General features: G+C 39.7%; 3 protein-coding genes across 3 annotated transcripts; 2 read left to right on the forward strand and 1 right to left on the reverse strand.

Moving 5' to 3' along the window:
* Positions 1-370: 370 nt before the first annotated feature.
* Positions 371-5,200, forward strand: LOC137745313 (transcription factor E2FA). The gene is made up of 14 exons (XM_068485251.2): positions 371-895; positions 1,623-1,809; positions 2,040-2,087; positions 2,192-2,277; positions 2,375-2,463; positions 2,568-2,622; positions 2,888-2,940; positions 3,026-3,076; positions 3,195-3,243; positions 3,329-3,394; positions 3,486-3,562; positions 3,732-3,963; positions 4,418-4,484; positions 4,610-5,200. The coding sequence occupies exons 1-14, from the start codon at positions 683-685 to the stop codon at positions 4,744-4,746; spliced, it is 1,410 nt and encodes a 469-aa protein (XP_068341352.2). The 5' UTR covers positions 371-682; the 3' UTR covers positions 4,747-5,200.
* A 6,785-nt stretch (positions 5,201-11,985) lies between these two features.
* Positions 11,986-13,824, forward strand: LOC137745740 (uncharacterized). Its single transcript, XM_068485743.2, has 2 exons — positions 11,986-13,181; positions 13,309-13,824. The coding sequence occupies exon 1, from the start codon at positions 12,211-12,213 to the stop codon at positions 12,760-12,762; it is 552 nt and encodes a 183-aa protein (XP_068341844.2). The 5' UTR covers positions 11,986-12,210; the 3' UTR covers positions 12,763-13,181; positions 13,309-13,824.
* LOC137745739 (putative HVA22-like protein g) lies at positions 12,810-15,042 on the reverse strand. The gene is given in 8 exon segments (XM_068485742.2): positions 12,810-13,021; positions 13,023-13,174; positions 13,402-13,617; positions 13,987-14,050; positions 14,157-14,213; positions 14,484-14,582; positions 14,713-14,790; positions 14,906-15,042. Coding segments are annotated over 7 exon segments (738 nt in total). The 5' UTR covers positions 14,745-14,790; positions 14,906-15,042; the 3' UTR covers positions 12,810-12,903.
* Positions 15,043-17,720: the final 2,678 nt, after the last annotated feature.

Genomic DNA, 17,720 nt, shown 5'->3' on the forward strand with positions numbered 1-17,720 from the left:
ACATGAGTGCATGAAACCCGTGAAGGGGGTATTTCATAAGTTCGACACGACTTGGAAAGACATTTAATGCACCTTTATATTTTTCAAAAATTACTCTGGTTGTAAATTTAATATACCACTTTTAAACATGAAACGTAACGGTCTTACTAAAAATATGTAAGCATTTGATTCCTATTATTGCATTTGTATAAAACCAAATGGGGAAGTGAAAAAAAAAATGGTATTCCCTCGTCTACATTTTCCAATTCTTTCCAAACAATAAAAAGAAAGGTTTCCATTCTCGCAGGGTCAAAACAGAAATACACAAGTTTCAGGGGTGGAAAATAGGAAAAAAAGTTAACAAATTAATTGTTTTCGCCGTGTTCCCTCCACATCTAGCCGAAACAAAAAATTCCCTCCCTTCCCTCGTTTTCTGCTAGCTCTTCCCATAACTCCCACAACTCACTTTCCCTCTCTAACACTCACTTTCTCTCTCTAACCCCCCCCCCCCCCCCCCTTCTCTTTCTCTCTCTACCCCTCTCGGATCCCATTTCGCCTCCCCATAAACCCTAAACCCCCGCCCTCCTCCGCCCTCCCTCAGATTCTCTCCGATTCCCCAAACCCTAAAGATCCACCTCTCTCCTTCTCCGATCGTCTCTCGGCAATCGGAGACCGCCGCTAGTTCGAGCCGGTCGATCCCTCTATGTCCGGCTGCGCTCAAGCTCCCAACCGCCAACCAGCGCCGGCGACGGCGGCCACAGGCGGCGGCGCCCAGATCCTGCCGCCGTTGAGGCGTCACCTCGCGTTCGAGTCCACGAAGCCGCAGCCGTTCCCTCCCGACAATTACCACCGATTCGCCGGCGGTGCTCGCAGAGCTGGAGACCAAGAACCTGAAGCTATTTATGTTCGATCTCCTGTGAGTTGTTGTCATTTCCATGGATATCTGTGTGTTAATCTCACTGCGTTGGTTTGTTTGGGTGAATTGCGTTGTAATTGTTCAAAGGATTGAGGGTAATTCTGATTGGTTTTGTTGTTTAGGGTAATTAGAAGATTTGGATTAGCTCATTAATGTTATTTTTGGGTTATAAGCTAATATTCTTCACTTACTACTAAGATAGTGCTTCTTAAGATATTTTGTAATCTGGTGGACTTCTGAAAATATGTATACTTAATTGCAATTGTTAGTTGTAACCGGAAAAAGCCGACAATTGTAAGTCTGGTGCATAATGCAACTTGTCAAGGTGAAGTATTGTGATAAATGTCGGCAATGAGGGGAAGACTGAGAAATGATATGGTGTTGATGTGCATCACACTTAGCTGTGTTGCCTAATCTGGAGTGAAGGTACCTGTGATTTGAAAGTAGACTTTCAAGTTGTAGCATTTGGCTCCTTTTTAGAATCAGTTGTTTCTCGTGGCATGTGTTGGTTTCTTCATTGGGTGTGTAAATTAATATTATAAAAGTGTAATTGGGTATAATGACTAGCGGTTCCATTCTCCGTCCTCCATTTCATCTAGATTGATTTGCAATGTTCATCTCGTCGATATATAGTTCATTGTGAAGCATATTTTAACTAGTATGGTTGTGAAGTCGCCATATGCCTAATTTTTAATAAGAATTCTTTAACTTTGCTGGTGTTTTTCAGCAACTTACTCGGAAGGACAACAATGAAGTTGAGTACAGTGATTGGACCTGCAGTCCCGGAAATACTAATATTATTCAGAGTCCCCTTCTGACTCCTCCAATGTCTACAAAAGGGGGAAGGGTAAACAATAGGTCAAAGGCTTCCAAGGGAGGTAGATCTGGACCTCAGACTCCTGTGTCAAATGTTGGTGAGTCTTCTTGTGTCTTCAGTTTTTGCTTGATCTCTACCTTTTTTGGCCTAACTTGAATGAATCACTAAGATGAGCTTCAGATGCAGCTGTCCACGTGAAAGAGGTTGCATAGCATCGTTGATAATAACAAAGTCTTCCTTCTCCCTGGATAAATACAAATAGAATTCTCAACTCTCTTGTTCCATACATACTAAGAATCTTATTGGATAGCTTCTGTCAACATGCAGGTTCCCCTTCTACTCCAGCCGGAAGCTGTCGTTATGACAGTTCCTTAGGTAATCTGAGCATGAGTTTTCTTCTCTTTGACATTTGTGATTTTTAGACTTCACAAGGCTGCCATATGGTGTCACTTGGAGATAACTGTGCTCAAATTTTCCAGGTCTGTTGACAAAAAAGTTCATCAATTTGATTAAGCGTGCAGAGGATGGAATTCTTGATCTAAACAAAGCAGCAGAAACTTTGGAGGTAATCATTTTCTGTTAAAGAGTGTATATACATGCACACTAACACAAATTATCTGTATTTGGTGGTGTGCTGATTGATGGTTTTACAAATGACACAGGTTCAGAAGAGGCGGATATATGACATTACAAATGTTTTGGAAGGAATAGGTCTCATTGAAAAGAAGCTGAAGAACAGGATACGTTGGAAGTAATCTTTGATAGTTTATTCTTAAATTTCCCTTAATTTTCAAGTTCTAATAAGATTTGGAACACATGGAAACTTTCTCAAGGATGCGTTAAATGATTGATTAGGGGATTTGATGCTTCAATGCCAGGAGAGTTGGATGGTGATCTCTCTATATTACAGGTATTTTAATGTTGCCAGTTCTTGTAATGCAAGGGTCAGGAACTTATTTATTTATTAATTTTATTGTCCTTTGAATTGTCATGAGTATGGATTGTCTGTAGTACATAAAATTGCTGAACTCATGTTCACATAATGTTTCTTTATTTAGAGATTAACAATTTCATCTGTCTAGATTGCTATGAAAAGCATGGTGTTAAAAAATACTTTGACAATTTAGTAGCTTCGTGAAGGAAGATAAAAGCCTAAGTTGTGGTATATCCTGCAGGCAGAAGTTGAAAATCTATCCTTACAAGAGCGCAGATTAGATGACCGAATAAGGTATATGCGATTAATTTTCTTTTTGGACTTCAACGCCACTGTTTTGAAACTATTGAAAAGTGCTGACGCCTTCACCCTTGTGCAGAGAGATGCAAGACAAGTTGAGGGATTTGAGCGAAGATGAAAACAACCAAAAGTAATGTCTAGTCCATTAACTTTTTCAGATAATTTTTGTCTTTCTTCTTTATGTTTATATTGTTAATCACTTGCTTCTATGTATACAAATACGTTCTTATCTTCAACTCTTACTCTAGGTGGCTTTTTGTGACTGAAGATGACATTAAAGGCCTACCTTGCTTCCACGTGTGTTCCATGCATCACTTCTAACACTGATTTCTACGATGGTTTAGTGTTTTCCATTATGTTAATTGCACCTTTTCTTTTCCAGAACGAAACCCTGATAGCAATCAAAGCTCCCCATGGAACCACCTTGGAAGTCCCAGATCCTGATGAAGTAAGTCAAACATAAATTTCTCTTAGAAGGTACATGTTTTATATGCATTCTCTCTTTAATTAATATTGAATTCTTCTTCAATATGCACCAGGCTGTTGACTATCCACGGAGGAGATACAGGATAATACTTAGAAGCACAATGGGACCCATTGATGTCTACCTTGTCAGGTATTGTTTCCTTTTTCTTCTTTTGTGAACGAAATATCTTTATACATTTGAGTATGGTACTCTCCCTTTTTGTTTAGCATGTTTAGTGGATTATTGATGATAAGAATATCTGTGTTGATTTGTATTTATTTACTTGTTTATTGTTTTGTGTGTATTATTTGGTGTTTAGTCAATTTGAGGAAAAGTTTGAGGATGTGCATGGAGCTGAGCCACCTGTGAGCTTCCCAATGGCTTCTGGTTCTGGGTCCAGTGAACACCCAATAACAGAAGTGGTAACTGTTGAAAGCAGTGGGAAGGAAATTGAGCCTTGGCCGCAACAGGCTCATCACCTGTGCTCTGATTTAAACACTTCTCGGGAGTTTGCTGGGGGAATGATGAAGATTGTTCCTTCTGATGTTGATGTAAGTATAGTTGTTCTGACTGATTTGTTTTCTTAGCTGCAAGGGTAAAAGAGAAAAACATCATTTCCAACACTGAAAGTCTAACTTTTGAAAACGATAAGCGTTTTAGTGTAGTTTGCATATAAGTCTCAGATTTGAAGCTTGCTAACTGGACTAATTGTCACCTAATTGATGTGAAGGTGCAACATATGATGTGCATTTTTATTTGTTTGTATGATATTGGAAAGCTGTGCAAAATATAGTAAGACTTGTTACATGGATACTGTTGTCCGACCTTTCAGTTACCTATGGATTTGAGCTATATGCTTGCAACCTCTGCCAGAAAAATAGAGCACACGGAGTTCCATATGCTCTCGTAAAAGATTTTTCAGAACCATGTATACTCTCAACAACATACACATTGACTTACTATTTAGTTTCTTGCTAATACTATATATCTTTTATGTTGTTACAGAATGATGCAGACTACTGGCTTTTGTCTGATGCCGAAGTTAGCATTACAGATATGTGGAGGACGGATTGTATCCTTTTTCAAAATTGTTCCCCATTTTTCTTTTCACTCTCTTCCCACTCTTACGGTTTTCTTTTCAATTAAATTATTGTTTCGCTGTGTGAATGATCAGTTCCTTCACTATGACAACTATAGCTGGTGTTGGATGGAATGGGACAGACATTCTTCATGCTGACTTTGGAGTGACTGATGTTAGTACACCAAGGCTACAAACTCCGCCATCCAGGGTTGTTGAAGTCCCATCTCATGCAGTTAACTTCGCTCAAAGGTGAATCTTCGTTTGTGTAACGGGGTATCTGTAGAAATTTCGTGTATCCACCATCAGTGGCCTTCCATCTGTGTCAAGTATTGCTAGGAGATGCAACATAGGCGAAGCATTTGGAAGAAGCTGACGGATGACTAGCTGGGAACTATTGTTATACTGTACAGTTCAGTATGTCCTTGACCCCTGTTGTAGAAATAAAGAGTTCATCGTAAAACTGTAGAAGCTGCAGATATTCAGCAAGGAGCGAAACATTGAGGGATGGCACGTCCAATAATGGTAGTCGACTCTACATACGGGAGAATAGTAATGCTGAATCTGGTTGTATGATGCATGCTCGTTCATTATTGTATGCGCACACCATGAGGGGGTTCTGTTTGGAATCCTTGTCTGTAAATGCTGTGATTTTAAGCATGTTGCAGGACCGGTGTGCCGGATATTGTTAAGGCAGCAAAGGTTTTCTAGTCCTCAGTTCTATCTGATTTTAACGTTAAGACTGCTAAAACATAAACAATTGCCAACATCTTTTATTAACTCTCTTTTTGGTCCAAGGTGGATTTCAAAAGAAACATTTTTGTGAAAATCTCGTCGAAAACTTCTATATGCCCATTTTGGTATTCCATTATTTAGAAATTCTATGCATACGACATTTACCAATAGCATGTCGAAATGAGTCACTTCTGTAAGAATTGTTCCATAGGTTTATAAGCGTCACTTCCACCATAGAATTGAGTTTAGTTGTTGACTACAGTTGTGTGTTCTTAGCTTATATTTGAAGTTTCAAGTTCGAATTATCTGTTGTTAATATAAATTATTTTGAATGCACTCACTTTTCTCGTAATTAGGGTAATGTTAGTAACCGTGGGTAATGTTAGTATATTTAAATTTTTAACCTCAATTTTATAAAAGGTAGTTATTGTAGGGGTGGGCACTTGAACCCGAAAACCGAAACCGAAACACGAACCAAATCGAACCGTACCGAATGGTTTGGTTTTGCGGTTTCAAAACGGTTTCGGTTTGAAACTGAACCGAATGAGGGAAAAACGGTTTGGTTGTGGTTCCGACCATCTAAAACCGAACCGAAACCAAAACCGCATAACTTTATTAAATGTTAAATTCTAATTGGTTATTTCATTGAGTCCATACATTTAGTATGGACTCGACCACATCATAATACAGCCACATAATCTCTTTCTTTTCTTTCTTCTAGTAGTGGTATGTGTTGATCATGAGTCAATATTAGGAAAAAAGGAATGTAAATAATAGGAGTCCTTTTTTAAGTAGGTTTGTATTAAAGCTTTTGTTTCCTTGTGGAACTTAGATTGTACATGTATATATTTCAGAATAAGTAATACAAGAAATATTCCGTAAAAGTTCTATTTGGTATCAAGAGCAGGCTGAAACCCTAGTGTGTTCCGCTGTGCGTGGGTGCCTGCGTTTTTTCTGCAAATTTTCTGCAGAAAACAGTGTGAGCCGACTTCTCTGCACAGTTTTTTGTCTGTGTGGTGTGGTTTCGTGTCCGTAGTATCGTGTTGGACTTCTCTGCACAGTTTTTTGTCCGTGTGGTGTGGTTGCGTGTACGTAGTATCGTGTTGTTTTTGGGTTGATTTGGTGATTTAGTGAGCAACACCGAATGGACTCAGGAAGCAGTGGTGTGATGCGGTTAGAGGGCAGTAACTCAACCAATAATCAAGTCGTGAATCCTATCGTTATTTAGAGTGATGCGTCTGCTGTACCCAATACCATGAAGTTAAATGGATCAAATTATCCTCTTTGGTCCAAGGTTTTGGAGATGCACATCACTGGACGCGGTAGGAAGGGCTTTGTGACTGGGAGTACCAAGGAGCCGACTGAGGCTAGTGCTGAGTATGAGACGTGGGAGACAGGGAATGCAATAGTAAAAGGGTGGTTGATCAACTCCATGGAACCTACTATTATGGGTTTTTTCATTCACCTACGTACTGCTAAAGAAGTGTGGGAAGAGGTAGCTCGGACCTACTATGATGGGTCAGATATTTCTCAGATTTATGAATTAAAGGTTAAATCATTCAGACTCCGTCAAGAGGGTCGCCCAGTTGGTGTGTATTATACTGATCTCAAGTCCGTTTGGCAGGAGTTAGATCAGCGGAGACCAATCCAGATGGTATGTGCTGTGGATCTCAAGACGCTTCGAGAAGAAATTCAGATTGATCGTGTGTACGTTTTTTTTGGCGGGATTGGATGATGTGTTTGATAAAGTGCGTAGTGATATTTTACGTACTCAACCTTTATCTTCTGTTGAGGAGGTGTTTTCTGTTGTTCGACGTGAAGCTCAACGACATGCTACCATGATGGGTGGAAGTAACAATCAAGGAGGGTTGCCGTCCATGGCAATGATCTCTCGGCCAACTGGTACAAATCGTTCTAGTAATTCTTCTAATCAATCTTTAAATTCTCGTCCCTTCAACTGAGAAAATAAAGATGATTTGAAGTGTAATTTCTATGGACAAACCCGTCATACTGAGGATACATGCTTTACTAAGCATGGAGTGCCTGATTGGTTCCCAAAGTTAAAGAAAAAATTGCGTGCCAAGGAGTGTGGAGCAGCCGGGTCTAGTGGAGGCCGTGGCTCCCTTGCTGCGGCTACACCCACTGTTCAGGAAGCCATGCCTAGCCCCAGTGACTCTGGTCAGAATTTGTTGACTCGTACTCAGGGTGCCTCGTCGTCCGACACAGGTACCATGGGACATGTTCTCTTAGCCTCCAAGAAACAGCATCATACAGGTTGGATTCTGGACTCTGGGGCAACGAATCATATGACATATGATAAAAATATGTTTCAATACATGACTACATCTCACAGGAAAAATATATCCACTGCCAATGGTACTTTGGCACCCGTGTGTGGTGGCGGCACTGTGCATCTCACCCCGTCACTTCCCTTACATCATTGCTTGCTTGTTCCGTCTTTATCCCATCACCTATTATCCATACCACAGGTTACTGAACAATTGGATTGTGTTGTTCTAATGTATCCGTCTTTTTGTCTACTCCAGGATATTCAGACCAAGGAGATAATTGGGCGTGGCACTAAGAGAGAGGGGTTGTACTACGTGGACGACGTCGTTTCTGGAAGAGCAAATGCAGTTCGCACGTCCAGGTCTAGTAATTTACAAGCAGTGTGGTTGTTGCATCGTCGGTTAGGCCATGCATCTTTTGGGTATTTAAGGCATATGTTACCTAGTTTATTTAGTGGAATAAATGAATCAGACTTACATTGTGAAGTATGTATTCTTGCTAAAAGCCATCGTGCTTCTTTTCCGCCTAGTATGAATAAAAGAGCTTTACCGTTTGAACTTGTGCACTCTGATGTTTGGGGACCATCTCCGGTTGTTACTTCTTCTGGGATTAAGTGGTTTGTTACGTTTGTTGATGATTGCACTCGTATGACGTGGCTATATGTGTTACAAAATAAGAGTGATGTTGGTATGGTATTTCGGAATTTTTCTCAAATGCTTCGGACCCAATACTTCTCTGTGATTAAAGTTCTTCGTTCTGATGATGGTGGTGAATATATTAATCGTGAGTTGTCAGAGTTTCTTGGTGATCAAGGCATTCTCCATGAAACAACTTGCCCCTATACTCCACAGCAAAATGGGGTGGCTGAACGGAAAAATCGTCATATCTTAGAAACGACACGTGCACTACTTCTGGGTGCTTCTGTTCCTAAGGTTTTTTGGCCTGAAGCTATTACTTATGCCGTCTACGTGATTAATCGTATGCCCTCTCGGGTGGTTAATTTTCAAACTCCGTTTCAAGTCCTCACTCAACATGTTCCTGTGGTGTCTTCTCATACTCTCCAACCCCGGGTCTTTGGGTGTGTGGAGTACGTGCATATTCAGAAAATTCATTGCACTAAGTTGGATCCGCGTGCACTTCGCTGTGTGTTTGTTGGTTTCTCCTCTCACCAAAAAGGATATAAATGTTATCACCCTGCGACTCGTCATATGTATGTTACCATGGATGTGACCTTCTCTGAATCAGAGTATTTTTATGCACCCGTATCTTCATCTTCAGATCCCCAGGGGGAGAGCTCTAGTGATGATCTGAAATGGTTGGACTTGGAAGGAATCCCTGTGGTTGATGCCGTGCATAATGGGGCAGTGATTATACATGCCGAGAATGATAAATCTGCAATTGTTGCCGAGAGAAGCATGCAATTAGGACCGGTTCCAGATGAGAGTGATCCCGAGAGTGATAAATCTCCAACAGTCACCGAGAGCAGCATGCAGTCAGGACAGGTTGTTGACGAGCCTACTAATGTACCCCATCTCTCTCTAGCTCCACAGTGCTGCCCAATGAATCTTCTCTGGATATACCTGAGGTAAGTATTGTGGATGATTATGTAACTAATACAAGTAATGATGTAAATACATATAAGCTGCCACCGAGACAAAATCGGGGTGTGCCTCCTAACAGGTTTTCTCCGAAAGGCAAAGTGAAGTATCCAATAGCTAACTATGTCTCATGCAATGGTCTTGCACCAGAGCGCGAGACTTTGGTGGACAATATGAAGGCTACTCGAGTACCAACCCGTGTGGAGGAGGCTCTAAAGGATAAAAAATGGGCAAACGCAATGGATGAAGAAATGTTGGCGCTACAGAAGAATAATACCTGGGAGGTGACGTCTTTACCAGAGGGAAAAAAAACAGTTGGCTGTCGTTGGGTGTTCACTGTCAAATACAAAGCCAATGGATCAATCGACAGGTACAAAGCAAGGTTGGTAGCTAAATGATACACCCAAACATATGGTGTAGATTATCAAGAAACGTTCTCTCCGGTTGCCAAGATGAATACGGTACGAGTTCTGATATCTTTAGCTGCTAATATGAACTGGCCATTAAAACAGTTTGATGTGAAAAATGCCTTTCTTCATGGGAACTTGGAGGAAGAAGTATATATGGATTTTCCTCCTGGGTACAGTGCTGGTAGAAGTACCGGAGTATGTCGGTTGCGTAAGTCTCTTTATGGGCTTAAGCAATCGCCTCGTGCATGGTTTGATAGGTTTACTCAAGTTATGAAAAAGATTGGGTATTACCAAAGTCATTCTGATCATACATTGTTTGTCAAACGGAGACATGAAAAAGTGACGGCCTTAATCATCTATGTAGATGACATGATTATTACTGGGGATGATTGTGATGAGATTTCAAGGCTGCAGAGAAATCTTGCGGCTGAGTTTGAAATGAAGAACCTAGGGGATTTGAAGTATTTTCTTGGAGTCGAAGTTGCTCGATCATCGAAAGGTATTTTCTTGTCACAACATAAGTATGTTTTGGATTTGTTAAAAGAAACTGGTATGCTGGGATGTAAGCCAGTTGATACTCCTATTGTTGAAAAACATCATCTATGTTTGGATCCGAATCAGAAATCGGTTGATAAGGGGAGATATCAGAGACTTGTAGGGAGACTAATTTATTTGGCTCATACACGACCAGATATTGCCTATGCAGTACGTGTAGTAAGTCAATTTATGCATTCACCGAGTGAAGATCATATGGCTGCTGTTATGCGTATCTTAGCTTATTTAAAGTCTGCACCTGGAAAAAGGAGTTCTCTATCGGAAGCATGGACATTTAAGGATTGAAGGGTTCACGGATGCTGATTGGGCAGGAAGTGTAGGTGACAGACGGTCTACTTCGGGATATTTTACTTTTGTAGGAGGCAATTTAGTCACATAGAGAAGTAAAAAACAGAAGATAGTATCAAGATCCTCAGCTGAAGCCGAGTTTCGAGGGATGGCTCACGGCATTTGTGAGCTTCTCTGGCTTCGAAAACTTCTTGAGGGGCTTGGGTTCAAGCCAAAGGAGACCATGAGACTATACTGTGATAATAAGTCACCGAGAGATATAGCTGATAATCCGGTACAGCATGATAGAACAAAACATGTGGAAGTTGATTGACATTTTATTAAAGAGAAACTTGAAAGGAAGATTGTATCGATCCCGTTTGTGAGTTCAGATGAGCAACTTGCAGATGTTCTAACTCATGCAGTATGTAGTCGAGAGTTTGATGACTCACTTGTCAAGTTGGGCATGTGTGATATCTATGCACCAACTTGAGGGGGAGTGTTGATCATGAGTCAATATTAGGAAAAAAGGAATGTAAATAATAGGAGTCCTTTTTCAAGTAGGTTTGTATTAAAGCTTTTGTTTCCTTGTGGAACTTAGATTGTACATGTATATATTTCAGAATAAGTAATACAAGAAATATTCCGTAAAAGTTCTATTGTATGTAGACACTGTACTCTTTCTTTCTCGTTTGCTGCTCTCGGTCTCCCAGGACTCCCTCCCCAGGCTCTCTCTTTTATTTTGAGTCAGTGATGATGTTAATGTTTTTGCTCTTGTTGTGTCAAATTGGCTGACAGCTTTGGGCTTCACGTGCATGCTTTTTGGTTGTGTGCTTTGGAAAATGGTAGCATGAGCAGCAACTATACGAAACGATAAAATGATAGCTTGAGAAGCAACCATACAAAATGTTCTAGTGCACAAGGATCAGTGATTTCTCATACATTGATTTTAAATTTACAACATGCAAGGTTTTCCTTAAGTATCAACTTTTTAAGTTCGTTCACAAGTTCAAAGACTTTTTAAACCTTCGGTTAGTAAGTGTGTAAAAGGAAAGGAAAAAACAAATATTTGAAACTTGAATGATGCAAAGTAAGTTGAAACGCCAAAACTTATTTATTGAATTGGATGAATGCTATATTGAAGACATGCTTGATTGAATTTTAATATTGTATGCATGCTTGAACAATGCAGTAATAGAAGCGTATATCAAAGGAAAAGGAAATAAGATACAATTCGGTAACCATAATAGCTTTTTCAAACAATGAAACCAAACCAAAATCATTTAAAACCAAACCAAACCAAACCAAATGGTTTGGTTTTATTTCGGTTTTAGCTTCAAAACCGCACCGAATCAAACCGCAAAAACTTGTGGTTTTGGTTTCACTCAAAACCGCACCAAACCAAACTGCGCCCACCCCTAATTATTGATGATTGAATTATTGATTAACATATTTATTTGTTATGACATATTATTTAGTTTAAAATTTTAGTACAAAATTTTTATTTAACTCGCATTGTCTTTTTAATTTATATGTTTCATTTTCCCATCTTTTTATAGTCGAAATATTCCCGTTATTAGAAACGAGGGCTAACAACCAGTCCATAAAAAAAGGTATAAATTGAGCGCAGCGCAGGCTCGTCAGGGTGGCGGGCCGCAAACGACAATTTTTCAAAAACGAAAAAGAAGAGTGTTTTGCGCGTGAAGACAAAAACGACGTTTGTTTTAGGCCAATTATTGCCAAAACGCACCCACGCACCCACCGTGAACCCAAACCGCGTTTCACGTTCCACTCTCGCTCTCTCGCTCTCTCTCTCTCTCTCTCTCGCACATTTTGTTCTTCTGCTTTGCTTTCAGCTGCTCTACTATGGACGATTCAACCGTACTCAGCCCACACCCGGCGACCCCACTGCCCTCGTCAGGGAAGCTCTGCCGCAGAAACTCTATCTGCACATCCGTGGTGGTCCCCGCCAAGCTCAGCCTGCTCTCCGCCACCACCACTCCTACCTCAACTACCAAGCTCCGGCGCCTCCGCAACCCCAGCCTCCCAGCCCAAAACGGCGGCGTGTCGGGCCCAGAGCCACTCCAACTGGACCTGGAGCTCCTCTCCTTCAAGAGCTCCAAATCCTACACTTCTCTCAAAGACCTGCTCCCCTCCTCCGCCGCCGTGAATTCCCCCACCGCTGCCTCCGCCAACAACTCCGGCTACGAAATCTCCATTCGCAACCGCCTCGTTAAGCAGGCCGCCTGGGCCTACCTCCAGCCCATGTCCTCCACCTCCGGCCCATCTGGCCCAAACTTCCTCCGCCGCCTCTGCCTCAAGCTCTCCCCCTGCCTCTCTTTCTTCACCCACTGCGTCGTCCCCTTCCTCTCCCAAGCCCTCCGCCGCACACTCCGCTGCATCGGACTCGCCACCTAACACATTCTGCCACTTTTTGTCATCTGTATATATTATATATTTCAGAGTTCGATCAATCAATCAATCGATTGCTGTTTCTGGGATTTGTACAATTTCTGTTTCTCCTTTTTTGTTTTTCTTTTGTGATCACAATCTAATCTGTCACTGGATTGGCTTGGAAGGCCTGAGCCGGAGCTTCTCGGTCAACTCATCAACCTGCCCACCATCTGTTTGATGTCGGGACTGAACCACCTTTGGGGACCTCGGAGGCTCAGACATGGCGCCGGTTGACTGTGGTGGCTCTGCCATTGGGTGTTGCTGGTGGGGATTCTGGCGGCCACTTGTTCTTTCCGCTCGGTTTGCGAAGCGGCACGTTTGGCTGCTGCGGTGCTGGCGCTGTGGCGTCCTGCTGATCATCATCGACTGTCTGCGACTGTGAGGTTGGTTCAAATAATCAAACAAACAAAAACAAAGGATTTTCAGTAACCCCTTTTCCAGAAAAATTCAAATCTTCGTTTTTGTGCACGAGAGAAATTGTTTCTTGCTCATATCGCCTACATGAACCAGGTGAATGAACGACTGGATGCGCGATCAAGGATTCTGATGCATACTATACTTCGATCGACGCTAGAAGTGTATTGCATTGTAAATGTGGCCTACCTCGGTGGTGGTTTTGGTGGCGAAGTTTGTGGAGTTAGCAGCCAAGTACTGAAGGGCTTGGAGGAAAGCAGCGTGGCCGGATTGGGCGCAGTTCTGCCAGTAGAAAACAGTCAAATCCCAGGCTCTTGCTCTCAACTCAAGCAACTTCCTGTCTATGTCTGTCTCATGCTTTGCTACATATGGCCTCAGGAAGGTCTTGTACACAAACCCAGTTCCCTACAACCACATTTCAAATGTCATTCCAATGAATCAATTGAAAATTTGTACAACCGTGTTTATGTTGTCAGACTGTCAATGCGGATTCTAAACGCTGACGGAATGTATGTTCAGTCAGATTCACAGGCAGACAATGTAAGTCTAGCGCAAATATATGCACATTTCAAATGGTATTCCAATGAATCAAACTGAATATTTGTATAACAAGATATGTTGTCAACTGTGAATACAGATCACTAATTAGGTTAAGTGTTGCTTGAATGTTGACGGAATGTACGTTCGGTTATTTTCTAATTCACAATCTGCCAACATAAATCTAGGGCGACATTATATAAATTTGATCAATCGCTCGAAATATGTGTTTCTTACCTTGGTCTTTGGATACCATAGGTAGATGAAAAGGGCCACCTTCCCCTCACCATACATGGGCAACCTTCACATTTTTTTCACAAGAGTAACTTAATATAGGTCACAATTCAAATAACAAATGAATGCTAAAATGATGAAAAATGAGTTTATAGTTACAGAGTGATTTGTACCATGAGATGAATACATCTCCAACCCTCTCAAGAACTGTGAGCGTTGCCACAATTATCCTGTAAAAACGACATGTCGTTATTGCATATTCAATTGGACTTTGGACATGTTATTATCCAAAGTTAATGACATCATTTAAACAACCATTAAACAAATTATTGGTTGAATTGCTACCAAGAAGATAACCCCATATGGGGAAAGACCCGGGGATGCTAATGTGGTGGTATCTCAAACCTATCACACATCACTACGTGTTGTAACTTTCTCACACAACGTCGCATGATTGGTTTGAAATACCATCACATTAATGTAGAGAGGTGTTTACGTACCAATACTGACACCAAAAGCGGAGTTCTTCAATCTCAACTCTGTTCTTCTCCACAGTTTTATAACACTCAAATGCTGGGTATGCATACCCAAGAAACAATCTGCACATCCCAAACCAACAAAACCAATATTAAAAAAAAAAAAAAAACAACCCAAGTACAAAATCAAAGGTAAAGTCGGAGATCAAGATTCAAAAACTGGATTAACATTAATGACAGAACATTAACATACATAAGAATTCTGGTAAGCAAGCTTCCCAACATCTTTTGATTCCTTCACATCAAATACCAACACACACAAATTACATCCCTGCAACACGAAACTAAATTATAAATTCGACCCCGAAATTGCATTACTTGGAAACCCGAAAGAAAAGAGAACGTTAAGATTTCAGAGAGACGGACAAGCGATGATTGATCGATACCTTCTCGTTGAGAAGGAGTCCAAAAGGAAAAAATAAGAAGTCCGAGCGGAGAGCCAGAACCAAAAATGCCCACCATGTGAGGAGTTCCAACCAACCAGCAAGAAGGAAGGGATTAATAATATTCTTTGAGGAGAAATGGGGTTTTATTTAATCTCTGGTTCTGTGAAGGGAGAGATAGACAGACACAAATTCGCAGGGAGTTTGAGACGGGAAGAAATTGCCAAGTTTCTGGAAATGCTATATTTGTATGTGTATCGATTTCTCTATATATATATATATATATATATATATATATATATGGACTTTTGGGCAGTTAAGTTGTTAATCCACAACAGGATTAGATTAGATTAATTAATTAATTAATTAATTTATTTAATTAATATATGAGAGACGAACAAAGATGTGGATTTTAAAAGAAAAAGAAAAATTAGAGGATTTCTTGCGATGGACGCCTCCTTACGATTTACGCGAAGTTCTGTGAGGAGGAAGGGACTTTTCGGGAATCGTAGTCAATGACGGATTTACCCTTTGGCGGTTTGATATTTTGTTTTAACAATTAAGAACAGAAAATTCCACTAAACTAAAATGAAAAGAAAGGGAAATAGAGGGAGGGATGAGCGTTTAGAAAGAAGTAACAGAGTCTTTATTTAAAATAATTTCTATTTTTTAGGTAAAAATGAGACTAGTTGTGGGGCTATTATGCATTAGATTTTAACGATTCGAACTGTTTATTATTCATTCGTAGGTTATTTAATCCGAAACTACATACTCATTTGATTGACATGATGAACTTTCAGTATTTCTTAGAACATAATATTCATCAATTTTTAAAAACTCAATTAGATGTCTCAAGCATTTTCGATTTGGTTAATATTTTACAAGAATGATCTAGAGAGTGCAACTTGAAGAATAGACGGTTTGGATCATTGAAATTCGTCCCATTTTCCATTTAAATTTCAATTTATTACAAAATCGTCTAAAATAATGATCTATGTATATAATCGAAGAAGAAGAGTATGGTGAAACATTCAAAAATGTCATTGTAAATTCATTAAAGTCTATCCGTATGCAAATGCACACGTGACAAAAAAGATTTTGTCACGTATGGATACGTATAACTAGTTTTAGTTTTTAGTATTTTGTTTTCCTCAAAAATGTCATTGTAAATTGATTAAAGTCCGAAAAATATTTCAAGAAATAATACAAATTTGTTGCAACGTTGCTTATGATGATAAATCTTTAAAATAAGAGTTGTGTGAAGTAAACTTAAGATTAAGAGTTGTGTGAAGTAAACTTAAAATGAAGAGTTAAGAGAAGCGTATAAAGCAATGAAGTTTAATTGAGTTATACGAACCATATTCGTATTTAGTGAACTATTTTATTTTATTTTATTACATCAAAATGAGGTTTAAGAGCCTCATGCACCAAGGCAAAATCGTAGCAAGTCCGTAGCAATTTTTGGATTAATTTTTTTTTTAACTTTTAGTGAATTTGTTAAGTTTTATTTTTTTTTATCAATAAGAATTTTCAAATATAAACATAATAAAATGAGCAAAAATGCCATGTGCTAAAACATGAATATCCACCAAACAACAGAGACTAAAAAGGAGATATTTTTCAACGTGCTCAAAACACGGAGTGATATGTTACATGACATTATCTAATTGTGTTTCAAACTCATTGAAAAATCTCTCGACAAGAAAACACTAACTTGTGAACACATGTAAAATATTGTCAGTATTTTCGTTTATTTCATAGTTTTCGATTAAATATAAATAAAATGGAATAGGCCTCTTGTAAATAGTTAAGTTAAGCTCGAAGCCCATAAAATGGAATAGGCCTCTTGTAATACACCACAAACAGTAGCCCATAATGTGCAAATACTGAAGTTAAGCTCGAAGCCCAATCTCCATTGCCCAAGAGCTGTTCTCCCAGTTGTTCACAGCAGCGGCCTCCATTGCAGCAAACAGCTCCTTCTTAGGGAGAAATTTTTAGGTGTACCCTCACTCATTAGAATTTGATTTTATTTATTTATTGAAAAATAAGTGAGGGTAGGGTACACCATTATGAGTGAGGGTACACCAAAATTTTTTGGTGTACCCGGTACACCTAAAAATTTCTCCTTCTTAGGGGGGCCTCCGGATGTCGATTCTATTGAATTTTTCAGAGAGATGGGCCGGGAACTTCACTTTCAACAGCATCGATACTGTCTTCAATTTGGTAATTACCACATGCTCAATTTATCAGGTATGAAGTTTTATCACAAAAAACATCGGGGGGTTTTTTTTTTTTTGTTGAAAACACGATATTATCTACACTCAGACCAAACCCAACTCTGGACTGAATGCTATTTTTTAGGTTTTATTATTCCCCCAAACCTAACTCAACTCATGCTAAATGTGTGGGTTAAAAGCTAAAAGCCAATCAAAAGCCAAATACCCCCAGGATTTAGCCCATAAATGGTGTGGGCACCACCAGCGGGACCCCACTCACATGGGCATGTCTCTCAGGATTTATTGAATCCAACGGCTGAGATCGAATATAATCAAATCTAATGATAAAAAAAAAACATTTAACGGCCCAAATTTAAATCCAACAGCTAAAATAATTTTAAAAAGGGAGACTTTGGATGCGGTCCCTAACTATGAATATTTTTTGACTGAAACCTTGTTGGTTTCAAATTTTTATCTAAGTCCCTGAACTTATTGTGATAATTTATTTTTATATACGTTACTATATTTTTTAAATTAAAAATTGAAATTTATAGTTGTTTATATTAATGAGATTTTAAATAAAAAACCATAATTTGTGGGAT

The sequence above is a fragment of the Pyrus communis genome, chromosome 12 (genome assembly GCF_041283825.1).
Source record: "Pyrus communis isolate YQ-2024b chromosome 12, ASM4128382v1, whole genome shotgun sequence".
Lineage (NCBI taxonomy): Eukaryota > Viridiplantae > Streptophyta > Magnoliopsida > Rosales > Rosaceae > Pyrus > Pyrus communis.

Excerpts from the sequence above, each read along its gene's own strand:
- LOC137745313 (XM_068485251.2), top strand. The coding sequence starts at position 683 with ATGTCCGGCTGCGCTCAAGCTCCCAACCGCCAACCAGCGCCGGCGACG. Across the intron at positions 2,623-2,887 it reads GTGATCTCTCTATATTACAG|GCAGAAGTTGAAAATCTATC; the intron begins GTATTTTAATGT and ends TATATCCTGCAG. Across the intron at positions 3,964-4,417 it reads TTGTTCCTTCTGATGTTGAT|AATGATGCAGACTACTGGCT; the intron begins GTAAGTATAGTT and ends ATGTTGTTACAG.
- LOC137745740 (XM_068485743.2), top strand. The coding sequence starts at position 12,211 with ATGGACGATTCAACCGTACTCAGCCCACACCCGGCGACCCCACTGCCC.